General features: G+C 40.1%; 1 protein-coding gene across 2 annotated transcripts in view; it reads right to left on the minus strand.

Moving 5' to 3' along the window:
• jp (junctophilin) overlaps positions 1–27,707 on the minus strand; it is a 511,247-nt gene that overhangs the window by 331,419 nt on the left and 152,121 nt on the right. For both annotated transcript variants that reach the window (XM_068227210.1, XM_067145391.2), the window contains exon 2: positions 9,062–9,273. In XM_068227210.1, the coding sequence (XP_068083311.1) occupies positions 9,062–9,273 (212 nt within the window). The remainder of the gene's footprint in view (positions 1–9,061; positions 9,274–27,707) is intronic.

A 27,707-nucleotide genomic window follows, 5' to 3' on the forward strand; every position in this document is an offset into this window, starting at 1 on the left:
GCTGCAGTATCTCACTAAATACACTCCAGCTAGCCTACATTTCAAGGATCCTGAGGGAGAAACTGCCTATAATGACAACTGCAATGTCCTGACAAATTATTTTGAGACTCTCGTTAACTGTGAAAGCCCAGAATCCCCATTATCATTTGAATACAATCCAAATTTAAACCCAAATTCTACACCACCAACAAAAGAAGTTATGAATATCATTCAGACGCTTTAAAACAACAAGGCACTAGGCGAGGATTCGATAATCGCCGAATTATGGAAGCATGCTGGCTATCGATAAGCTTACAGAAATAATCAGTGAGATTTGGGATAAGGAGGAACTCCCTAATGATTGGACATCAAATCTTCTTCATCCTCTTCACAAAAGAAGGCGACAGAACGAATGTGCAAAACTACCGTGGCATATCTCTCCTCGCAGTAACTTATAAAATCCTCTCAAAAGCTCTTCAAACTAGAGCAGAAGAACAGTTGGATCCACAATTAGGAGAATATCATGGGAGATTTCGGAAGGGGCGATCAAGTGCCGAACAGATTATGAACCTTAAATGTTACACAAACAGACGCCCTTCCCTACGTGGGGGTACGTGACATGTGGTGATTATTGTTGTAAGAGAAAGTACAACTTGACAACCGTCCCCTATTGACACTAATCAGAGAGAAGAAATGAAAGGGGTCCAACATTTCGAAAAATGAAGGTATCGGCTAAAGAAAGACAAGAGCCACGAAGGGCGTGAAAGGATCGAAATGATCTAATAGAGTTGGGGTCCGAAAATAATAAAAGTTGAAGAAGGGAGGTCGGATAGTATAGATGAAAGTGAGGAACCTAGCACAAATTGAATTAATGCCAGACTCAGGTAGAGGAACCGTAGTCCCCAACCCAGGCTCCCAAGATGAAAGTCTCTGGGTCTCCGTTCAGTTGACTTTTACGACAGGCAGGGTAAACCATCTACCGTCCCATCCTCAGGGGGAATTCTTGCATATTTTCGTGGTGTTTCTAGTATTGCATGTATTAAGAACAATTCATCAGGCACAATAAAAATTCTCGGCTTTGCATTGGGAAAGGACAAGTCGAACTCTCGCTTCGTGTACCTGCCGTGTTAAGTCAGGTCATATTGCTGACACATCTTGTCGCTGTAGGGCTGCGCCTTATAAATCTCATTTGTTGACACCCATGACGTGACAATTACCGGGCAGATCTCCTTGCAGCGTTGAAGGATTTCGCTGTAACAGTTTATTATGATACAGGGCCCATCCACGTCTTGGCTGATCAGAAACGTGTGTCATTAGAGCCCGTATTTTTAGGCAGTAATGTAGTGACACCTTTCCAAAAATATAGCTCTTTTCATACAGATAGGTCAATATACGTACTAGAGAACATGAAATGGAGCAAAATAAACATCTTTGCATCTTTTTCACCTTTCTTGTGAGATTACGACATGTTGCCACCTTTTCCCTTCTATTTCATGCTTTAACAATCCCCTCACACACACTCACTTTTATCTGCGTGTTTAAAGGAGATTATTATTATTATTATTATTATTATTATTATTATTATTATTATTATTATTATTATTATTATTATTGGCTTTAGATCCCACTAACTACTTTTACGCTATTTGTGGACGCCGAAGTGCCGGAATTTAGTCCTACAGGAGTTCTATTACGTGCCAGTAGATCTACTGACACGAGGCTGACGTATTTGAGCACCTTAAAACACCGGGTCAGAAGGACAGAGCCACATCCGTCTGAGCCCCTCAGCACGGATTTTTAAAAGATCAGACAGAATCCTTTTTTCTCTCCTTCAACAGATTTTCTTGGGCGAAAAAACTTAGAGTTTTTACCCTAAACTCAACGGACGCAGACGCCATCAAGCAGACTCAACAATTACTCAACAACAAAGACCTAGATTTGGAACTTTTTGCAGCGCATGGCTACAGGTATTTGTCTGATGCGATTCAGAGTTTGGAAGAAGTTGATGAGTGTCAGGGAGAACGTTCTAGGATATTTTAAAGACAAATTCGAATTAAATTTGAAGAAACTCCTTTTACGAGTGCTGACAAGGTATTCTCCACTGATTTTTGCACATGTCGAGTGGAATTTCTCTCTATATATAAGAAACTACTGAGCTCAAGGCGCGAGAGACTTACTGTCAATAACACTGAAATGTTGTGCGCAATCCAATATAACAAGTTTTTGAAATATTAGAATTAGAACCCAGTAAATGGGATAAACAACGTTCATGCAAGTGGTTTAAAATTTGATAACATGTTTTCACTGACACCTTTTCTTGCACCATTTTGTATGTATTTTCGGAATATTTTCCCCCATTTTCTGGTCATACTTTCCACCTTGAAATGCTTTTCTTAGTAATAAGCTAAAATGTAAACTTACTGAAGCCAGTACGAAGTATAGTCTAGCCTGCACAGCGGTTATGGAAGAAGTTTTGCATAACCATTAGGGATACGGACCATCAGAACCCCTCTCCTACATTACGGAAGAGCAAGGTGGACGACACATCCTGGTAAACACATTAGTTTTCATTCTAACTTATTACTACGTAAAACTCCGGCATCTTCATGTCAAAATGTCCAATTGCAGGATTTTCTTTGAATAAATGGCGAACTTTTCATAAGAAAGGGCTTGTTGTTTAACGTCGCACTGACACATCAAAGTTTTTCGGTGACGGAAGGATGAGAAGAGGCTAGTTTGGGAAGGTAGAGGCCGTGGCCTTATTTAAGGCACAGCCCCAGCACTTGCCTGTTAAAAATGGAAACCACGGAAAACCACCATCAGGGCTAGGAATCGAACCCACTATCTCCTGAATGCAATCTCATAGCTAGGCGACCCTGACCGCGTGTCCGACGTGCTGTACACAATATTTAGACCTCTGATCGCAATATGTGGTCTTCCTAGACCCGCTCCAGAGCAAAGACATAGAGGTATCAGCACATACTGCTGTTTGTACTGTGTATTCTCTGAAATATCGGTATCAAAAGCACAAAAACTTGGACGAAAATGTCTATTTGTGGCGGCATGGTAATCTAGTCATCTGCGAGGGCGACGCATCCCCAACAGACACCGGTCCCAAGCCTGGATAAATAGGGAGGGCGAATGGTTGACCCTTTTTCTTGAAGCATTCAAGGACGGCAAATCCTAATCCCAGTGCTTCCAGAAAATTCGTTCCCTGAGTAGGGAGGAACATGGGCGATTTTTCGGTGCCTTTATTTTTTACAAATCATTTTACGTCGTACCGACATAGATAGGTCTTATGGCGACGAAGGGGTAGAAAAGGCCTAGGAGTGGGAAGGAAGCGCCCGTGGCCTTAATTAAGGTACAACCCGAGCATTTGCCTGGTGTGAAAATGGGAAACTACGGAAAGCCATCTACAGGGCTACCGACAGTGAGATTCGAACCCACTATCTCCCGGATGTATGCTCACAGGTGCGCGCCCCTAACCACGCGGCCACAAGCGCCTTAAAACGGTGAAATCTTGTCTAACTATAATATCCCTAACAGAAAAATCCCTGCTCCCCCAGATTTGAGATTGAGTGTGAGGCTAACACACTCATCTCATGAAAAAAAAAAAAAAAAAAGCCCAAACCGCTAAGAAGCCAATGAGATGGTAACCGTACTGATGCAATGGGTAATCAACCCGGCAAGAAAAAGGAAAGTGCCAGCTTGATGAAGGACAGTGGCAGATAGAGAAGATTAGCGATTATCTAAATGGAGGCCAAGGATCGCTCAGGGTCTTGTTACCCTATGAGTAATATGCACACTAAGTTTCAACCACAGTGGTCAAATTATGCAGGAGATAAATGCTGTTGAGCGACTGAAAAAAAAAAGAGACTAAGTTGTGAGATGGTAAACGGGGCAAATGTCAGGTTGTAAGTTTCAGCAAGAACAGAGACCTCACAGTTTTAATTAGCCTTGATGGTGAAACAGTAACTCATGTGAATCAGTGCAGGTTAGTATAAGAAATGATTTTCATTGGTGTAACCATATCAACAGGATTGTATATAAGGGCTAGGCTGAAAACATAGTGAACCCGCGAGCAAAGCAGAGAGCAGCGAAATCAAACTCATGTTTGCAAGTGGGAGCTGTATAGTGCAGCGGAGATCTCTTATATCATGGATACAACATGCATATTGAACAATTAATAAGTGCTGTTCACATTCGTAATGCTCAGTGGGAGCAGAAGGACGCACAACACCACAATCGCTTTGTTGTGGATAAGCTTTGGGATGAAGTTGTTGCTAACATGAAAACAACAAATAGAGATACTAATTTTGCTGTAGTAGTATTTACATCATTTTTCACGTTCTACGAATTAAAGGCATCTTCATATAATAAAGGGTATACTCGATTAACTGCAATATAATAAGTTAATAAGGTTTAAATACTTGTCCTACTAAGTGACATGAAAATTCGTAATCGTGCAGTAATCACTGATAGTTGTAAATCTTTATAAAAGAGGAGTTAGTAAAGTCACCACTTGCATCTCGTATAATCCCATGGCATATTTCATGTAAAATAAAAATTGATTACGCTATACGCCAAATACAACAGCGCTCATTATTATTATTATTATTATTATTATTATTATTATTATTATTATTATGTTACTAAAATTATTATCATTATAATCACTATAATTGTTCCGGTACCGAGCTCGATAGCTGCAGTCGCTTAAGTGCGGCCAGTATCCAGTTTTCGGGAGATAGTAGGTTCGAACCCCACTGTCGGCAGCCCTGAAAATGGTTTTCCGTGGTTTCCCATTTTCATACCAGGCAAATGCTGGGGCTGTACCTTAAATAAGGCCACAGCCGCTTCCTTCCCACTCCTAGCCCTTCCCTGTCCCATCGTCGCCCTAAGACCTATCTGTGTCGGTGCGACGTAAAGCAACTAGCAAAAAAAAAAAAAAAAAAAAAAAAAAAAGTTCCGGTAATATCATGGAACGCAGAGGTGTAAGAAGGTGCTGGTTCCGGACAAGGAAATGACCAGAGCATAAGTTAAGGCATTACATTTTTTCCGCTTTAAAAAGAAATTCAATTTGTTAGACAGAAAATCTGAATAAATAACAACAATGATTTCAAGTCAAAAATCAGGTACAAAATTAGAGAGAATTATCAGCTTGATAATATACAAGGGGATAAACACTCTAGCCTCGAACAGGTACACTATTTATAAGAGCACTAATTTACATAGTCTAGGATCTGGGCTCCGAAAGTTAATACACGTTTGTTACAAAGTAATGCCTAACAAACTTTACAGTCACTTCTGCTCAACAGTCCATTACACATTGACCTATAAACAACTGGTATGTAAACAGGAGCAATGAGTGCCCATTCTAAATGGCGTTGATGAAAGAAAGAAAGAAAGAAAGAAAGAAAGAAAGGGTTTAACACAATCGGCCATGAACAAAAGGCTACGAGGCGAAACATTTGCACTCCTTTTAGAAAAATTCTTAAAACCCAATGTGTGCTAAAGGCTCGAAATTGCAGATGCTAAGCCAATTCTACTGAGGGCTGACTAAACGAGAAATATCAAATGCCAAACATGTGTTAAGAATGTAAAGGTTTAGAAAATTTTACTCACCCCATATCAAATTGAATGGGAATCAACAGAAGGTAATCACACTTTGGTCCTTTAGTTTACACGTTTCCCAGCCGCTATTTGGACAGAGTCCTCAGACTTGCTGATAATCTACATTTAGAACGTTAAATTAAAACTGTACATAAAATGAAGAAGGTTTGAAACCTTCCCCTCAAGTTATCTCCTGGAGCTGGAGAAAATTCTCCTATTACCTTGTTTAGCTTGGCCTTCCGAACGCCGACCTACGACCCCTGCCTCCGAATAACACGCCGCACTCACAGAAATGGAGAGATGAAGATGACTATACAGCGTTAAAGCGTCCAGCTTTTATAGCATTTCGGAAGGAACTTTCTAGAACTCTCTACAGATAGCCCGGATGCCTGTACACACCCCCAATTCTAATTGGCTAGAGAAAATATTCACAAATTTTCTGATTGGTTGCTAACTAAAGAACAAGGAAGCAATAGGAGTGATGACAACTTTGACATACAAAATTTCTTAATAAATTTGTTGGAGATCGAGCCGCTAGGGGGGAGCAAGAAAACCGATGATTAAGACATCTAGCGGTAGAAAATCCAAGTACCTTGTATAACATTAGTTCAGGTTCCATAACACAGATGGCCTTATCGAAGGCGCGTAGATTAACAGGACGGAGAAGGAGTACTCCCGGTACAATTATTATTATTATTATTATTATTATTATTATTATTATTATTATTATTATTAATGACAACCCTGAAAGACGGGCACTTAAATTGTCTAGAGGCACTTACTGGCCGACCTTCAATGGGGGTGTTCAAATTTTAATTTCCGCTTATTTACTATTGTATTTTCATTGTCCATTACTAAGCAAGGATGAAATTAACATTGTTTCAAACTTGACAGATGATCACCCCGCAATCATTACAGTATACATCTAGACAGTATTATTGCTGCAGTTTAAAAGTTCGTGTCCTCATTCTGAGGTGGTGCAGCTCTTACCAGGTACACCGTCAAAGGAGATGAGCTGCATGTACGGTTTTAACCACATACCGGCCCTGTTGCCAATCTTAAATTTCTGGCTTATGGGGAATCGAATCCGGATCCTCGATGGCAGCAACTACGAACGGGGACTCTAGTAAAGGCTTAATAATAGAATGACACTTAAATGGTATTAAGCCTATGTTTTTTTTTTTCAGTAATCGTTTGGTATTGAGACGCCGCGTGTGTGGAGACGGATTCAGGCTTCTCGGGTAATCTTTCCAACAATAAATTTTCGTTACAGGCAGATACATGCACGACGAAACATAGGAATGTCTTTCGTAATTTTGTACTCTGACTTGCCCTAACAGCTCAAGACCGTAAGATGAATAGGACATAGACATGACCTTTTCGTAATGAAATTCATTCACATGTTGTATTTTATAACTAGATGTAGGAATTTTAGATCCAAAATTTTGGTTAAAATGTACAAGAGAAAGTGCTCTGATTAGTCGAAAAAGGTGAAAATTTTAAATGTAAATATTCATACAAACATATCCAAAACCAATTTTACATCATATAAAAGGACACAAAATCCGCATAAAACAAGTCTCAGAACACGAAATTATTAATATCACATGTCCAGAAATCTGTCAAACAGACAACATTTCAATGTTATTTCCAGTGAAGTTGCATCTTCGGTCACTAAGTAAATACTTATGCATGGAAAAGGAATGTTCAAAGTCAACAGGCACAAGTGCTGCATATTTTGTTCGCAGTCGATATTAGATTCGTTCGTTTTAACATCCGTAACAGAAGGTTTTTTCTAGTATCTGTTTTGCAATACCATCCAGTGCTACCTTCACATCCGTCACAACAGCCCATTTAAGAAATTTCATACAGCCTACTTATTCTTGACATGTTTTGCCCTACCTCTACACTGCATAACATGATTACGTTGGTGGATTTTTTTTGTATCAATTGTTATTGATATATCACTAACATTGCACCTCAGAACTGACCCGTGGCTCTGAACACCGTTAACAGAAAACTGCTTAGCACTATCGCGTGTTTTCTCTGTGTTCATTTTCTGTTTCAGCATACTTGATAATGATAATACAACAATAACAAATAACGCAATAGTAAGTTATTTACTAACAGGACAATGACAGACACCACACACAGTCAAAGCGTATTCTGAACCATCAACTACGTAATATCAACATGGCCGGCAGATAAGCAGCTGACGACGGACGGAAAGCTAAGTGTTCAACAATCACCAAGTTCGTACTTAAGATCCCAATCAGTGCAGTATAGGGAGCCTACGATACTAAAGACGAATTGACGAACTACATACAACATAGAACCAAGCTTTACAGACGAAATGTTCGGCTTTTCTTGTTTAATTTCTTTAGGAATAAAATGCGGAAAAGGGGCCAAATAAAGTATGAAACAACTGCGAAAAGGTGCTGACATTAAGAGAAGGTGCAAAAAGATGCTAGCATTGAGAAAAGGTGCAACTAAAACACAGTTAGGGGTGTTCATTTTATGGTTTGTTTTTTTGCAAGACAAACTAATTTGGGTATTTTAATAGCGAAAAAGTATTAAGGTGCAGCACCTAAAATTCCTAGCTCTAGATAACGTTGCAAATTAATATTTGTATATTTATTGATCATATTTGCATTCTGCAGCAAATGCCAGATTTTAATGCACAATTTTCCAGCACAAACAACTCGTCCATCATTCACTACCTGGCTGCGAAGACTTTTACACTGCTCTCTGCCTTGCTCCCCACCACTATATTTTCAGCCTTAGAGATCACTTCATATTTAGGGGTTGTTGTAAGAATATAGCAGAGACGGCATAAAATTCACCGGTAACAACCGAGTTTGAGTAAGGTTACAGTATATGGAACCATCACCAAGTTTACTTAATTCGAGAACTGGAAAAGATCCAAAGGACAGATGCACGATTTGTACTGGCTGGGTGTTTTCCGGCAAAGGAGTAGCGTTGCGAAAATATTGCAACTATGTGATGGGAAGACTTGGGGGCAAGGAGACGAGCAGCTGGACTAAACAGTATGTTCCGAGCTGTCAGTGGAGATATGGCGTGGAATGACATTAGTAGACGAATAAGTTTAAGAGGAGTTTTTAAAAGTGCGATCAAAATGGTATTCAAAAGGAAAAATGGGACAGATACTCGTTGATAGGAAGAGGAATTAGTGATAGAAATAATTTACCAAGCGAGAAGTTTGATAAATTTCTAACTCCTTTGAAATGATTTCAGATAAGACGAGGTAAAGAGAGAAACCTACCACCTGGGCGGAACATTCATTCATTCATTCATTCATTCATTCATTCATTCATTCATTCATTCATTGATACAGAGGTGGTCAACTTGACATATTCTAGTGTATAAGTAAACGTACAAATGTTTTGTCAGTTTTTGTCGCTATCGTATTAATGACACAATTTTCTCCACATGGAGCTATAGAACTCACCTCCATCAGCGTACGTCTCCGACCCGGAGCCATCCTGCAGTCCGTTCGCCCATGTCCCCTCGTACCTGGCGTTGGAGGTCGCCGACTGCCGAACACCGTACCGCCCCTTGAAGCCGTGCGTCCACTCGCCGCGATATAACCAGCGACCGCGCGACTCGACACCAAGACCATGGCGCTTCCCGTTCTGCCACTGGCCTTCGTACGTACTCCCACTGCGGACAAAGAAAACATCTCACGTCACATAAACAAGCAGGACTATGTCTACATATACAGAGTGTATAACAATTTTGCACTGCGAGACTTGCTTAGTGAGGATGCAATACACATTGTACATTTCATTTTCCTCTGAAGGACATTTCTACAATAGATACCTACACAACAGCTTCAGAAACACGTCCGTTCACCTACACATAAAACATGGACTGAATACGAACATAGGTTCCAGGATTTCCCTGAACTTCTCCAGCTGCTGCAATCAGAGTCACTTCAGTGTCGACAGGTGTTTCATACACAAGAGTCCGTATCCGACCGAAAAAATTCTAAAGCGGATAAATCCGGTGATCGGGGAGGCCACGGAACAGAACCTCCTCTCCCATTCCAGCGCTCTTCCCATGCCGAATCACACTAACTAGGTCTAAATATCTACTAACAAACTTAGAGTTACTTAGCGGCAAAAGTGTATTTTCCTCAAAAAAGGGCACAAAAAAGTTGTTTGTTTTCGTGTTCTATAGAACATCTGTGAGTTTGTCGGTCTAATTATGATACACTCTCCATTTAGGACGCTTCAGGAAACTAGAGTAGATATTCGTTTATCCGGTCTATTTGGGAGAAAAGTCGACCGGATTAATTGAAATAACCTAAGACAACGGCACAATTAGAAAGTGCATCAGAAGTCCGTTTACAAGAAGAAAACAAGTTTCTTATGACAAATTAATTGCGATAATGTAAACAAGAATTATTCACAAGGTTATGGTGCCTTCGAAATCCAAAAATACAGCCCGAGCGGAAGTTTATTCCAAACTGTTTTACCACACTTTACCCAGCAGCTGGAATTTCAGTTCATCGGACCACCAATCCTATCGAACATATTAATGTAAACCACTTTACACAGCATCACCTATCTCAATCGCTTCACTTCTACATTGCAATTTAGCACAAATATTAATACTTCCATTTTGTCTTGAAATATTGGAGAGAGTTTAGTTTGGCTTCTGTACTCTGTACCCCCCCCCCCCCACATTTTGGAGAGAGCCGATGACCTTAGATGGTAGGCCCCTTTAAACAACAAGCATCATCATCATCATCATCATCATCATCATCATCATCATCATCATCAACGGTTTGGAGAAAATATTACACTTTTATTCCATTTTAACCGGCTGAAATTAGGAATTATAGGAATTATTAAAAATAGCCATTTGTACAAGACCTGTTGTCTTATCAGATAATTCTTTTCTTTATTTTCTTTAATCATTACCAAAATTATTACCGAAAATACGCACAAAATGTTCTTCGTCCCGGATAACCTATTTGTATGGTGCTACAGCAAATAGTGGAGAGTGCCTGTGCTATGAGGAAGGGTACCAGGGCTTTATTTTCTTTTTTTTTTTGCTAAGGTCATAGACACTGAGGTACGATTCACCACCTTGCCGTGTGCATTCGTCAGTCTTTTAGTGTCTGTTAGATTTTTGTGTGTAGTCAAATACTAAAAGATTTTAATTGTATAATGACGCCGTATTTCTTTTTAATTGTAATAATTGTGTATTATTGTTCGACAGTTTCATTGTACAGTGTTGAATGAAATCTCAAAAAACTATTATTACCGTATTTAAGTTGGTAAACTGTCAATCTTCACTCTCTGTCGAAATTCGCTGAGAGAGCACAAAAAGCTTACCATTTTGCGGCCTTTATTAGTTTTGATGTATATATCTCCCACCTCTCCCCCCCCCCCCCACACCAATCTACCGCTATATCCCACAAAACCGGGTACTGTGTGTTGTCTGTTTTTTTTGTTTTTGTTTTTTGTTTTTTGTTTTTTTTTGTTTTTTTTTGTGCCCCCGCACTTTTAATTCCCAATAGCCGCTACTGCGTCTGAGGAATAATATTCTGTAGAGTTCGACTTTCAGGCACTAATACGTCAAATTGCAAAGTTATTTAGCTAGTGGGAAGTGTCCTTCAGCGCGCTCTCCCGTAGTGTACCGAGAGTAACATCTATTCTAGGAGCTCTAAAAGTTCTACCTCTTTGCTTTATGCAAATATCATAGTAGAACCGTTGTGTGGGAGAGAGTATACTTGTTAACTGTTTAAATAAGATTACATTCTAACCTATTAATGCCTAGAAAGCCGGCCTCCAAATGTTAGACAATTCTTCTATTATTTCTATTTTGTAGTGAACAGAAAGACCCTTCCTTGTTAGTGAGTTCCTGTTCTGAAAAGGGCTTACTCAGTGGCATAATGATAACACGTAAAAAATCAGTAGAAAACAATACTGTACGATACTAAGAACAAATGTAATTGGAAATGACATTATTCAGCAAGTTAACGTCATAGGGCTTAACCGTAGATGATAACCTAAGTCTGAAACAACGTACGAGTACTTCTAGTTTATGTAACATGACCGCTCCAATTATTGGCGTGTTCACATTATTTACAGGAGTCTTATCAATTTCTATTTCTTCCATACATTTTCACGTAACATACATGATGTACATTTGGGGTGACAGGTATAAAACAGATTCGAAACGACTGAAAGTTCTACGGAATAGGACTGTCTGAAATATGTTGGGAGCACCATTGTTAATACCTATTCAAGTTCTTTGCCAACAGATTAAAGTACTATTTTTGAATTAGAGATTAACTTCAAAATTGCTGTTAATATTTTCAAGAATATCAACAATCAAGTACATAACAATCACACCATACAACGTAATAAAGATATTGAGCATGACTTACGCAAAAATCTTAATATATATCCGTGTCACTCAGGAATAATAACTTAGGAAACAAAGTGTCTGAATGACTATTTGTCTAAAATGTATAACGAACTATCCTATGAAATGAATTATCTTTCAACTATTAATAAATTTTAACTTAAATTCAGGAAATTCCTGTTTCAGTCCCACCGCGTTAAAAATATTTTTCTGTAAATAACTAAATAAAAACTATAACCATATTTTGTCATTAATTAGTATCTTTAAATTTTGTTCTATATTTTTGTTTAAATGGTGAAATATTGTTTTTTTAAGTTTTTGTTTTAAATTCAATTGTAACTTATCGATTTCTCGCACATCTTCAAATTGTTCCAATCTTATCACTTACATACTATGCACATGCGCAATGTATATATCCCCTTAAATAAATACAATTTAAAAATACGATTAATACAACAGCTTAATGGAAACGGACTGTAGTGTACAATGGGCAAACAATGTGAACTGCAATGGCGCTGTGGTAACGAATACGTTTGTTTGACCTCCATTCCCATTCAAAACCTTGCAATCTGCATTTTTTGGCCGTTTTGCTGTTCGAATTAAGCGAAGCATGGGCGTGTAAAATATTACTTGGTAATATGAATGTCACATGAAACTTCTTGTGGGGGAGAGATGTGTTCTTCACTAATTCTAAAATCTCAACGTCCCGCCCACCAAGAAAACTTACTTTCATAACAAAACACAGTACCCACAATCCTCCGCTGGATATTGACTACCATTATTATGCATTTTTTGAAGCTCCCAAAATTCGACGCAGTTAGACGTAATAGTCAACTTTCTGTCACTAACAGATCCTAAGGAAACAATTACGGCGTCAAATTCGTCACGGACGCGAACAATGTGGGCCAATGGCTGAGTTCCCTCAATCCCCTTGAGAGGCTTTTTGCTAAATATCGCTGCCGTGTTAGACAAACTATTTTTGTCGCTATCCAGAAATATGAAAGTCATTCGATTTGTCCATTTCTGTAAAATGTAATGCTCCTCTGTCCAACAGCCGTCAGCATAGTGAATGATGAATATAGTATATTTTCCGACAGATAACATTTTACAGAAATATTATGAACAAACTATTCCTTTTTCTAAAGGTAATACTATACAGAGTGTCATTGAAATAAGGTACCTCCCTCTAACAGATGATAGAAGGGATACTCTAAGTAATCTATGCTTCTGTCATATATTTTTTACATTTTAGACATATTAAAATTTAAATATTTTTAGGTTTTCAATAACTCTTCAGGCAGCAGTAACAAACTAAATCTCCTATACCTAGTGGGGCTTAGGGAGAGGCAACATCGGTGAGGGGAACTTATTGCATAATCTAATCATGAATTTTCCTGCTGGCGAGGGCGAGGACGGGAGGGAATCAGCTGATAAAACAATAGCGATGTTCGTATTGTAAAATTCCTGTAAGGACATTGCTTCTGTCGTTGATAAATTTCGACCGATAGTTTTGTGTAGCCTACCTACTAAGTGCGGAACTCATTGCTTGCTTCCTTGGTTGATTGATTTATTGATTGTTGTTGTTGTTGTTGTTTTCATGTACAGGTTATTTTCGACCAAGTCTGAAATATCTTCCTCCGGCGTCAATATATGATTTACCATGGACGACAACTTCCCTCAAATGTAGGCTGTAGATGTCCAATGATTCGAGGTGTCTGAAGAAGACCGACGTTCGCGATATAATCGTCCTTAAATTGATCCATTACATTTTGTCTCACAAAAAATTAAAATCATCACGTATTTTGTTATTTGATAAAGTCATTTCGTGTGTACACAGAGCTCGTACCGTCTACAGGTCTCAGTGCACTGACCTCGAGACACACTGACCTACAACATTGCAATCGCCACAGCTATGTTCTGTTTAGTAGAGGGGAGTTCCAGTTGCCTACTGACTTCTCAAAAACATTGACCGAAGTTGTGAATTATTTTCTACTGCACTAAATAGGACTGGAGTAATATTTTTGAAGATTCTTCATATGCCACACCTTATTTCAATTATACCCCTATACAAAATACAATAATAACTGACTTAAGAAATGTATTTATTAACATGGTCTCGAAACATATTTATCCCATTTGACCCACTTCCCAATAGTAAATCTTTTGAAATTCGCTACAGTTTCCTCTTAGGAGCAACAGGTGGAAGGAGTTTACAAAGCTTTGGCGGTCTCCCTTTTATTGTATGGAAGTGAATTTATAGGTTCATTTTTCGTAACTTCTGCCTTAACTTTACGCAACACTACACAAACCGAAATCAATGGAACATTTAAGTCTCTGCGCACTTCAGTTGACCACGTGCTGCGTTGCAGTCCACATATTGAGTAGCTGCGTGCTACTTGAGTGAGGTGTGGTAATCATTGTCATACACATAATAAACACTGGTGCGAGTGAGCAATTAGTCCTACACCTAGCGCAATATCTCTCAACCCCACTTCTGTAATAATTTTCATTCTTTTATCACTCGTGACCCCATAAACTTGACAAGGCACATTCGACTGATGCGTTGATGTAATCAGAATCCTTCCCATTTTAGAACATTTTGATGATTTTCTCAATACTGTAAACAACCCCCATGATCTACATATCATTCAAAGCTTATACAGGAGGGTGTGTCAAAACTCAGCGGCAAAACTTCTAGAATGGATTCCTCAAATACGGAGGGGGAAAATATGGTATGACAACATGGGTCCGGTAATGCAGAATTGCAGAGTTAACTCTCGAAAGAGGAAAATGCCGCTTTGCGGCTGGCCAGCTCGGATGTGTGGTGAATGAATTTTGCGCAGACGACGAAAGTGGGAAATTATGATTTCAGAATTAGATGGGCTCGGCAGTGTAGTGCAGTGAAAGAAAGTGATCCCTGTGAACAACGATGCATTTAATTTGAAAAGCTGATCCGTTTTGAATATTTTCTGGACGCTGATTATCGAATTCAATCGCCATTGAAACGAATTCCTATATATGCCAGTCATTCAAAACGCATGAGTTATCTCCACATTCGCTAGATCGTAGCTACAGGGATGTTGCATTAGACGAAGTGTCCACATAGTATGTAGTATGCTGGGTTATCGCACCAGACAGGCGCTTACTTTGCAGTATGTTAGGTAGCCACACATAACAGGTGCAGATTCTGCAATATGTTGCGTTACCGCAACTGGCAGGCGCTCACTCTGCAGGATGTTAAGTTGTCACTCCAAGCAGTCGCTTATTCTGCATTATGGTGGGGTGCCACACCAAGCAGGCGCATACTCTGCAGTAAGTTAGGTTGCCGCACCAGGCAGGCGCATACTCCTTAGTATGTTAGGTTGACGCACCTGGCATTCGCATGCTCCGTAGTATGTTGGGTTGCGCACCTGGCAGGCGCAGATTCTGCAGTATGTTGGGTTGCTGCAACTGTTAGGCGCTCACTATGCAGTATGTTAAATTCTCACCCCAAGCAGGCACTTATTCTGCAGTATGTTTGGTTGCCTGGCAGTTGACAATTATATGTCACAATTTCCTCACCTGTCAATTTACTCAAAATCTCCGAAACGCGTACTGGAATAAATCATTTAGTAAAACTTGTGACTGTTAAAAATTTTTCCATAAAGAATTAATTCATTGTCATGGACAAGGCCTTCCATAAAGAATATGGTTATGTTTAACATCATAAAGAGAGCAGAAGTCTTCGAAATGTGGATCTTTCGAAGGTTATTGCGGATTTCGCGGACTGATCAGGTCTCCAGTGCAGAGGTATTGAAGCACATGAAGAAGGATAAATAACTAATCAGCAATAATCGAGACGATACTAGGGGCTGAGGAACTTGCGGACAGTATCAAGACTGGATTCTAAGACCTTAATGAGAACAGCAGGTGATAGTACCAGTTTCATCCAAATTGTAGCCATTATTCACACAAGAAGAGATCAAGCAGCCTATTTACCTTTATACGTCCCAGACACATTGTTTTTAAATTTACCCTACCGTTTGAGAAAGTCGGGCTCTTTGGCTAACAGACTATAATAGTATGAAAAATTATCCTCCATGAAGAAAGAAAATCCCAAAATGTTCTCAATTTATAATACTAGTACTTTAATTGAGCCTGTACGAAACTATTTATCCTTGAAATTTTCGAGTCTCTAGAAAAAATTGTAAGATTAAAAAATAAAAAAAATACCTAGGCATTCTTTATCTAGTTTTAGTAACCTTGCATTAGTTTTGATAGACTGGTAAACTTCACATTTATACAATGCTCTCATTTTACGAGGAAACTTCGTGTCATCCTGCCCCAGATCAAGTCTCTCAACTGCAGCGTGGGTAGCCAAGTGACAGGTGACAAATCATCGCGAGTAACGTGTTTGTGAGAATTGTACCGGAACGTGTGTGCGACAGTTGCTTATGTATTATTGTGCACACTGTGTGTGTTTTTAAGTAACCAATTGGAAAATGAATCATTCGGTTCAAGAGCGAATTTATTTGCTGGACTGTTATGTAAAAATAAATAACTATAGAAGAAGCGTTCGTAGACTTACTCATAAATGAGTGTCTGAACAAAAGATGCTATTTCCACCTTAAGAAAATTGTGGGAAAATAGCAAGCAAAGTAAAATATTCAACTGATGTAAGGCATGTGGACGAAATACTGATTAATTTTTGGAAGTGGAAATAGCACCTTTTGAACAGACGCTCCTGCATTCCTACAAAATATTACGTTTCGAAGTGGATGAAAAATTGGCAGACAATTGTTTCAGTTTGTGATGTCCACAGGAAGCTGAAAAGACACGTATCAACTGAAGATAAATTCGGGTGTCGTCAAAAGCAAGTCGCAGACAATCACTTTAATCGTCTCGCACAGGGACGAATATATCCTGGGACCGACCAACTAAGCGACAAGACTGCTGCAATTTGGACCATGTAAAATAAGGATTGTGCAGGAACTTTACCAGACAGATATCGCCGCTAGGCAGAAGGTTTGTAAGCGGTTTCGAGAAAATGTTTACAATGGAAATTGTATCAACATCTGGAGAGCCATAGCGCCTTATTTCTGGACATGTAAATTCTGAAAATGTGACATTGTGGAGTACTGAGAACCCATATATTGTACAGGAAGTGATATTAGGGGTGTTGTTTGAGATAAGCGCGCGGCGGATGAATGGACCTAAATATTTTTTCGTAACCGCTTGAATTCAGATATGTATGTGAGAACAATTTTGCGTCCATTTTTTAATAAACTGACACAGCCACACCCTACAACGCTCTTAATTCTATGGACACCGTAAGATCAGCTTTTTATGCTCGGATAATTAGCATATTTTATGCTCCCTCCGCCCCCCCCCCCAGTAGATCAGCCGATATGACTTACCTCCGGGAACCCTAAATGGCAAAATGTTCCTTAAATAATCCCCGTACGATAGAAGACCGAAATAACACGAGCAATGCGGTCTAATACCAAACCAAGCCAAACTGCATGGCACAACAGCCCCAATGGATCATGACCTACCAAGCGGCCGCTGCACAGCTCGAAGGCCTGCATGTTACGAGGTATCGTGTGGTCAGCACGACGAATTCTCTTGGCTGTTATTCTTGGCTTCCTAGACCGGGGCCCATCGCCGCAGGGCCGGCCAATGAAGTCTAGTACCCAAGCGGAAATAGAGAAAGTCGCAAATAATTTGTTGAAGAGATGTGAGGCATGTGTTACTGCGGGAGGAGATCATTCTCAGAAGAGCTTGAAATGAATGATAAGCAATAAACCAGTATACACTTACTGTACAGTATTTTAAATAATACGAATAATATTTACATTTGTGGGGTTATTTAATTTTGTAGTTGGTTTGCTAGTAGTAACAGAACACGCTCCTCGCCGGGTTCCGCTGTAATCTAGATTCCTCGTTTTGTCACCTGTCACCTGTTTCCCCGCACTATCAGAGTCGGAAGTTTCCTCGTAAAATGAGAGTACTGTATATTAACTCAGTCGAAACTGAAAATACAATATCTCTCACTTTAACAAACCTGTACGGAACTGTACGCTTTACCGAGAAAAGATGATTTTTCTTCTAGTTTTATGGTAACAGGGAATAATACAAATCAATACGTCATATCGTATCCCGAATTATTCTGGGTATACATACTCAAGGCATTAAGTATTTTCTTTTCAAGAGAACTGGAGACGTTAATACAAATTATTCATACCATTCCCCTTTCCACATCAGAATCCGTGAGGTCATGAAGTAATGGGAAAGAAGAGGAAATGTCTTCACATTGAAAGAATCTAATAAGCATCTTTTCTTTCTTTCTTTATTCTTTATTCTTTCTCCAGATCTACATAATATGTATATGATCCATTTATGTGGAGAAAAAATAACAAATCTTACCTAAACCAGCTCACAAAAGGAAAAGGAAAATACTGTCACCTGATAAACAAACAGACACATGAACAAAAACAAAGAATAATAATAATAATAATAATAATAATAATAATCATAGAGAAAAAAATGAGCGTGGCAAAAATGTAGTCTGGGAGTATAATAATCAGAAACTAAAACAATAACGCATTGCTGCATATAGATATTAAACAATAACATATTGCTATGTAAAAGTGCGAACTAAACCCATAACACATTGCTGTGGAGAGTGTCTACACAATAACATATTGCTATGTAGGATGCAATAGTGTAAGCAGACGGTGTCTGTTCATTAAACACGCGGCATGTCTCTTCCGGGCATCTTTTCTTTCCTGTATTGTGTATTGCGGACTTATTTCCTTATAACTTTACATGTCCTTTGAATATAATAAGATCGACAGATTAATCTACAGGCGGAAAATGTGAAGTTCAGATGGTATCTGGAAGATCCTAAAGTAAGGAGAGCACCCCAAGAATTGTTATCCCATCTAAAACACTGAATATTAGTAGAGATAATCAACGACCTGGTATCAGAACCGTGCGAGTAGCCAGTGTGCCATTCTATTCAATACAATGGACCGCCTCGAGGGATGTTTCCTCTCCTGATTGCCTTCGCCGTGCCATACACCGCAACCCCCGATAGCAAACAAACACAGCCACCGTGTACCTAACTGAGACGTGTGTAACAGAGCTTTAGTATTATTGCTTGACCACAATTCTCACTAACAATATGTGGAAGATGTACAAAAAGTGACAAGCCCCACGTACGGAATGCTTCAGATACATATTCCGCAGTATGTTGGGTTGACGCACCTGACAGGCGTACGCAGCAATCACAAGGAACGGAAAGATGATGATGATGATGATGATGCTTGTTGTTTAAAGGGGCCTAACATCGAGGTCATCGGCCCCTAATGGTACGAAATGAAACGACAAAGTAAAAGTTCAAAATTATCCACTGACCAAAATAAAAAATGCCATGAAGAATGAATTAACGAATGAATGAATGAATGAATGAATGAACATGAATTTAAAACAATCAGTGGATCCGACTCAAAAAACTATCATAGTTAATAGTATTACTGACCAAAAGACCACTTCCAAGGCAAATCGAGGATGCTTGGTGTCTAAATGGGTCCAAAATACAAGTCAAAGGCCCCTCATAACGGTACTTATCGCTAGTAATGTAGAACCATGGTATCTGTCCTGTTGCGGTACTAATCAATGGTAGCAGAGACTTGCGGCATTCCACACATTATTGTACTACTCAAAGCTTATGAAATTCGACATTAATACAGACCTATGTTTTTCTCACTCTGCGGCGCCATTCACAGGCAACGCAAACCTATGATGTTCATCACATAAGAGTACTAACCACAGGGACCTCTCCCTATCCCGTGGTGTTCCTCATATAGTGGGTACTAATCACAGGTAAGGCAGGTCCATGGTAGCTATCATCCCATGGTCCCGCTCATATGGTGGTACTAATCACAGGTACTGCAAAAGCCGACCGCGCGGTGCTCCTGTGTGCTACTAATCACAAACCTATTTCGTACCTAATATAGTGGTACTACGCACAAGTAAAAGCGACCCTTGGTGTTCTCCGCGTGGTGGTACTAATCACATGTAGTTGCATGGTTCGAATACAACCATCCCTTGGTCGCCCCTTTTAGTCGGCTCTCACGACAGGCAGGGGATACCGTGGGTGTATTATTCGTCTGCCTCCCCCACCCACAGGGGGTGTGTGTTTGGTCCGCGAGAGGTATTTTATTTCCCTCAAGTCCGCCGGCAAGCCGGTTAGGACCCCCCTATCCGCCACCTGGGACGCGCCACGTGGGAGTATCACCTCTCCCCCTGCTACGCCTGCGTAGCAGGTTCGTGGAGGAACGGAAAGTGAAAGGAAAAACATAACATACACAGTAGGTATATCACTCAAACTCCCAGTGTGAGAGAAGAGGGAAAACATGCTAGCCGACTCTTTCCATTCGTGAGGAAGTTTCCGAAATCGCTATACAAGGGAACAAATCACAGTCTCTGAAGCCGGCTGAAAATATGGCCAACTGAGTTCAGGGCAGTCACAGGAGACTGACAATGAGAAGAAAGCTATCTGAGAATCTACAGTGCCCTACTTTATAAAGAAGCACAACCTTGAACGTATTGAGGTGATTGGATTCATAATGGGTGCTCGTGGAACGATACCGTGGTTTTTTGTTAAGACGTGCAAAATGCTAGGCATCCCTAAAAATACCATCAAAGAAATTGCAATCTCGGTAGTTAGGGGATCTGCCACGGTTTTATACAATCACGTATATGCTATGTAACAATGTCTTATTGTCCTTAATCTCTTCTGCTATTTTCCTATCCTTTATCAGTAATTGCATAACCAGATTATTTATCTTTCTTATGCTTTGTCCTTGTGGCATCCTTGATAATTTTCAGGAAGCTAACAAAATAAAATTTACAAAAACTGTTCAAAATTGCCACCCCCGCCCTGCTTCAATATACGCTGTACAACAATGTGCCGTTGTCTGTTATACAGGTTCGGAGAGCCCTGGCATGTGCTGCAAGCACCTGAGTGACGATCACTTCCTCGGACTCAGTTGGAGTCACATACACTCTCTCCTGAAGGAACGATAACGTAATGAGTGTTGTCATGGCCTCCTCAACGGAATACACAATGCTGAAGCTTTTGAAAAATGAGAGACGTAGGTAAATAAAAGTTTCCGGGTTTGTCAGTCAATACAGTCGTAATCGGACATAACGACTCCGAAGGGACCGCCAATCAACGGTCGTTATAGCCGGTAGTCATGCAAACCGGTTTTATTTTGTTGTTGCTAAAAATTTCATATCGGTATGTTTTAGGCTGCACACTTACATGGTTAATTAACAGAATATTAAGTGGTGGTGGTGGTGATTATTGTTTTAAGAGGAAGTACAACTGGGTAATCATCCTCCAAAATATTAAGTTAAAACTACAAAAAAACCAGAAGTGAAATTAGTGTACAAGAACCTCGTTTATCCGGATTAAGTGGGACCGTATTATCGAAAATACGGATAATCCGGAAATACTAAAATCCAAATACAGTACATGTTATAAAATCTATTAACATAAGTGCTACAGTAAGTTAGTATCTTTTTTCAATTGTAAAAAAGAATATAAGAACACTTTTCTTACATTTACAACTCTGTTATATGCACCAAAATAATGTGAGTTTTGGTTTTTTTTTTTACATTTGTACAGCGTTTGCGCGCAGCACAATCACGAATACGTTTTACTTAGAACAGTTCTGCCGGCGTGGTTTCAGTCAAGGATTCTAAATAGTCCATCAGTTTGTCCAGCTGCATTGTTGCCTTTCATGCATCATTGTTTTTTTCTGATGGAGCGCCGGTTTCATTTTCGAATCAGTGAATTAGTAGCGCGCTGCATTCAGAAGAGCGCGGGTTCGAATCCCTCCTCGGCCGTACTGCGAATGAGTTTCCACGATTTCCCATTTTTAATTCCAGTCGAATGCCGGGACGGTACCTTTGATAGACCGTGGCCGAATTATTTCTAATTCGTCTCCTTAACTATCCGCGGCGGAAAATGCATTCAAGAAGAGTCGACCCCGTAAAAGAAATACTGTATATGTAAAAATATTGTTTTATTATTTTCGATCCGGATTAATGAGGGCCGGATAAACCAGGTTCTTGTGTACTGTATTTCCAGTACAGTATTTGTGGAGTGGTAATGTGAAGAATTTCATTGGCTTTCACTTGAACAACAGGTCCACTGATTGGCACATTATTTGTTCTTTGCTGGTCCGGCTCCATAGCTAAATGGTTAGCGTACTGGCCTTTGGTCACGGGGATCCCGGGTTCGATTCCCGGCAGGGTCGGGAATTTTAACCATAATTGGTTAATTTCTCTAGCATAGGGGCTGGGTGTATTTGTCGTCATCATCATCATTTCATCTTCATCACGACGCGCAGGTCGCCTACGGGAGTCAAATAGAAAGACCTGCACCTGGCGAGCCGAACATGTCCTCGGACACTCCCGGCACTAAAAGTCATACGCCATTTCATTTTTTTTTGTTCTTTGCTGCTTAAGCCATCTAAGTGAAGATTCTTCACTATCTTTGTGCTCGGATAATCTGGCCCGCTTGATTTTTTAAACATTAGAAAAGAGACTGTATTTTTTCTCGTTCAGTGTGATACAGCCAAATCCTTCGCGATGTTGACATACGTTTACCCATTTTCTAATTGCCAAATTATGTGTCACGTAGTCACTCGGAAACTTTACTTCACTTATGACTCTCATTTTTCAAAAGCATCAGCATTACGTGTTAAACAGCGATAATCGCGATGACTACTTAGCAGAAAAACTGATTTGAAGTCCCCAGTAATAAGCGTTATATTGTTTTCAGCAATCCTCAAATACGTAAAAAAAAAAGAAAAATCATTGGATGTTATAGCCGATAAATGTCTTCAAAAATATTTCTTCAAAAGTATTTATATATAATACAACCGGTACCATTAGATTTGGCCGTTATATCTAATACGTCGTTAAAAGCGATGCGCAATAAACTGTTTTGACCAATTCATTTCAGATCCACTGATATTTACCAAGAAACCTTCTCTCCAGTCTCTTCTTCATCCCCAGAAGTTGGGCTATTGAATGTTGATACACCCAGTGATTTTCTTTTCACTTGTTGCACGTTTCATTACGGTACAGCAAATGTTCAAAGTGTCCGACTCGTTAGCTGAACGGTCAGCGTCCTGGCCTTCGGTTCAGAGGGTACCAGGTTCGATTCCCGGCCGGGTCGGGGATTTTAACCTTAATTGATTAATTCCAATGGCACGGGGGCTGGGTGTCTGTGTTGTCTTCATCATCATTTCATCCTCATCACGACGCGCAGGTCGCCCACGGACGTCAAATAGAAAGACCTGTTGCATCTGGCGAGCCGAACCCGTCCTGGGATATCCCGGCACTAAAAGCCATACGACATTTCAATTTCAATGTTCAAAGTTAACCACGATGCTGCCTGTTCCACACACAAAACTACTCATTTCACTACGCCCTCTCTCACCCTTGCTGACAGTTGCTTTTGCTGCACAAAGTTTACCCATTGTTGCATAATTTCTATCGCGTAAATAACCACACAAAAATACTATACGGCTTCAATTAGAGGCGTGACCTAGTAAAGCAAAACAATGCAGGGCACTACATATGTAAATTTCCGATATTTAAGAAACAACGTAATATTTGCTCACATAGACAGCGATCTACTTGCAGAGAGCCTCGCAATGTATAGGGTCATCCGATTGCAAGAGCAGAGTTCTGTGTCGTTAGAACGGGTGGCAATGCAAATTATGCTTAGTAATTCTATGCACCCCAACATAATGTAATTTCTAACGCATCACACACACTTCATTCAAATCCACCTGCGTCTCCTCATTGGATGAAGCGGATCGTATTTGCGATTTGCATGTCATCTACCTGCATAATGCTAGGCGCAGCTCTTCCTCCGTTCACTGCGACGACATTCTCCAAGTACAAGCAGCATATTCACAAGTTCATCCTTCGTATAATGTATCCATTCCATTGTTATTCATTTGAATCAACAGATTTTTAATGGCTGCGTGACCTCCGGAGAGACCTGGTGCAGGTCTTTCGAGTTGACTCCCATAGGCTACCTGCGCCTCTGAGGGATTGGACTCTACCTATGATGAATTATAATGCTGAAGAAGGCACACACACCCAGTCCCCGAGACATCAGAATTAACCTTTAAAATCCCCAACCCAGCCGAGAACGGAGACGGCTAACCTTTTACCCACGGAGCCGAGCACTAAACAGAATGTTCACGAAGTAGTGTTGTTTCAGTACACAGAGTCCTCGCGAAGACTTTCAACCAACTGCATTCCCGGTTATTTTGCTGCCCCTGTAATATTCCGCAATTTCTTCTATTTAATGCTGTTGCGTGTACCCGTTAAAGCTCCTACAGGAGACCAGGATGACCTCCCGTTCTACTGCGGAGTATCTCATATTATCTGAAGCACCCACAACAGTCGAGAGCAAGGAAACGTGGCGATGCATCTAGTTTCCAATAGAGACGTCCCCTATCTAATGGTGTAGACCTTCGCTAGCAGTAGTTGACCACACCAGCTCCATTATTAGCCAGTCCCTTATTAGTCTGAAGTAAATTCCGACAGTGGGCGACAAATGAAAGGGGAGAAGGAATGACGTAAATCTGACTGGTTGAAATGCGCCTTCACCAGACTTGTAGAACAGTACTATAGTAGCTCAATGAAGAAGCACAAACAGGTTGACCGTACCAGGTGTGGCTCTTATAGTCCAGCATGTATTAGTCTCCTCCATTCATTTCTGTTGAATATTAGGTGGTCCTTCAACTCCAGTTCTTTCCTATCCCAGTGGCTTATTCCCACATAACCACTTCCTCTCCTCACGATGTCACCAAGCCATGTTCTTGCCTCTCGGATCATTTTGTTAACGCTGATCACCTTCACACAGTCCCATATACGATGGCTGATCAAAAACTAAGGTTACAAGGCCGATATCCCTGGAATTTCATCTGTTACAGAGAAATTAGTAGTGTGCGGTGATCCCAATACATGCGGTTGGCAACTGTGCAGAGTTTCAGCCACCCGCCACCTACAGAGCTAGTTGTTGGTAATCACAAATGGCGGCTCGTTTGGAACACTTGTCTCCCGAACAAATCCGCTCTGTTATTCAGTTCCTCTGGTGAAAAATGTAACCGCGGCTGACAGTCACCGGCAGCTGGTAGAGGTTTACGGAAAGAGTAATGTTTCGCCAGCATGTAGCAGAATGATGTCGAAAGTTTGCGGCCGGGAGAGAAAAAATCACCGACGAGGATCGCAGTGGCCGACCCAGCACGGCATCAGGAGATCTGAACACAGCTCGCGTGGAGATGATTGAGGGCAACAAGAGGATCACACATGAGGCCGACGATTCGCTTCAAACGAAAAGGTGATACACTTCACGACAACGGTGGCTGAACACGCAAGGACAGGACTTTTTACCAAGAGGGAATGTGCAAACTCATCCCGCGAAGCGTCAAGCGCCTAAACTGTTGTGGAGTTTAGGTTGAAAAATAACGTAATGTATGTACTATCAGTTGGCTGTATTGGTTGTATGAAATAAATTGTATACGTTTCACTACAGGATTTGTAACCTTACTTTTTGATCAACCTTGTTTCATTTGTGATGTTACCCCAGCCATAAATACGGACACAACTTTTTTTAATAATTGGGATATGGTTTGAGATTTTTCAGTTTAATATTCCATAAGCACATATTACATAGCACTCGCACTACTGAGTCTTTAAAATGTCCACCATTAGCACGCGTCAGGCTTGGAGCATCTTTAGCCAGTCATCCGTCGCAGAACAGATAAAATATATCGAGAAATCTGTTACTGATGCCAATAAGACACGTTTCAAACATTCTAGTGTAGGGTGTCCTTCCTTGTAGACCATTCCCTCCAGCACTAACCACAGTCTAAAGCCCAAAGGAATGAGATCGGGTCTACCAGGCGGCGACTCAGCAGCGGAGATGAAGTCCACTTCATCGGACTGCAACCACGCTTGAGTCATCCTTGGCTTATGAGGTGGCACAGAATCTTGCTGGAAGATCCAGGGCTCAAGGTGTGTGCTTCACGAGAGAGTCCAGAACAGTTTCCACATTCGCTCTGTCACTTTTTTACGCTTTTTTCACAACCTGAAGCTTGGTAGGACCGTCATAGCCTTCCCCCACCAAACCATGACTGAGGAGAGGTGGTGACTCTTTTCTACCTTAGAAACTCCCTCACGTGTTATTCGAGAACTCGCCGCATATACCCTGTCGTTATGGTGACTTGAGCTCTCTTTACTGGTGATAGTTCACTGACCAAAGAGACTCCAAGCTTGTGCAAGCTAACAGTGGACAATTTGAAGAATGTTTGGTGTATAATGTGTGACTATAACATATTAAAAGGAAAAATCCCAAAGCATATGCTAGTCATTTAACAATAATTCGTGACAATGTTTACCGCCAGACTTGTTTCACATCAAACAGAACGACTCATTTACAGACAAGATAATAAAATAGCAATTAAACCATTAACATCTATTAACCACTTATATAATAAAATATGCCTACCCTTTCTTCCAAAATCTCTGGCTGGCACTGTTAAATTGTCCCCCTTTTCACCTCCTCCAGCTATCACATCCCTCACCTGTAAAGCACAAGGTGTCTGTCTCAGCATTCCACAATCGCTCTGCTCGACCCTCGAATAACCCTCCTCGTGTAATAAAGAATTTTCCTGTACGACAAATTGAGGTCTCTAAAGGGCCTTCGATCCCGTGTAAATCCAATGAATATATGAAACTAGCTGCTGTATCCGTGCTCCGCTACGGAATTCTACCTCCCTGTACACAGAATTCTAGATTAAGTCGTGTACACGTTCTGAAAAAGATTTTATTACATTGAATAATAACATTGGTATTTAAAAATTAAATTTTAGGCGCCTTCCCCTATTTCATCCATTGTGAATAAATTTTTTTATATCCTACACTATAGTGCTTTATTCCCCAACTTTACATATCGACTTTCTTCAAATGCTGTTCACCTATTTCCTCGTGATTCGGCACTCATACGGAGTTACCAACAAAAATCGAATTTCATTAATGTCTGTTATAGCCGGTATGATAAAAAATGTATAAGACATAAATTATCGTAAATTTAATTCTATATAACATTAATTATGTAGTATTTATCGACACGAGCACTAATAACTTAGATTTTGTGAATTAAATTTTAGCCCTTCGCCTGAAGTACCATTTCACCCAGCTTGAATTACATTATTTATGGCCTAGATTGTAGTGACTTATTCCCCAACTTTACATACCAATTTTCATTCAATTCTCTTCAGCCGTTTTCTCGTGTTGCGCGTATATACACACACATACACACACACAGACAAACAGAAATTACGTAAAATTAGAAAGTGCATTTCCTTCTTACTATGGACACGGCTGATACAGGAATACCATTATTTTAAAATTCTGAGCAATGTACAGACAAACCTCTTATTTTATATATGTATATAGATTGCGTGAGTGAGTGAGTGATATGAGCTATGTGATAATGCTATCATTCATGCACAAGAGTTATGTGTATATGCATACAGCCATAATAAGGTGTAAAATTACAAATAGGTAACATATTTTAATATATACGATATATATTTGGAAACGAATAAAAATGCACATGTTCATTAAGTACG

Source organism: Anabrus simplex, chromosome 4 (assembly GCF_040414725.1).
Source record: "Anabrus simplex isolate iqAnaSimp1 chromosome 4, ASM4041472v1, whole genome shotgun sequence".
Lineage (NCBI taxonomy): Eukaryota > Metazoa > Arthropoda > Insecta > Orthoptera > Tettigoniidae > Anabrus > Anabrus simplex.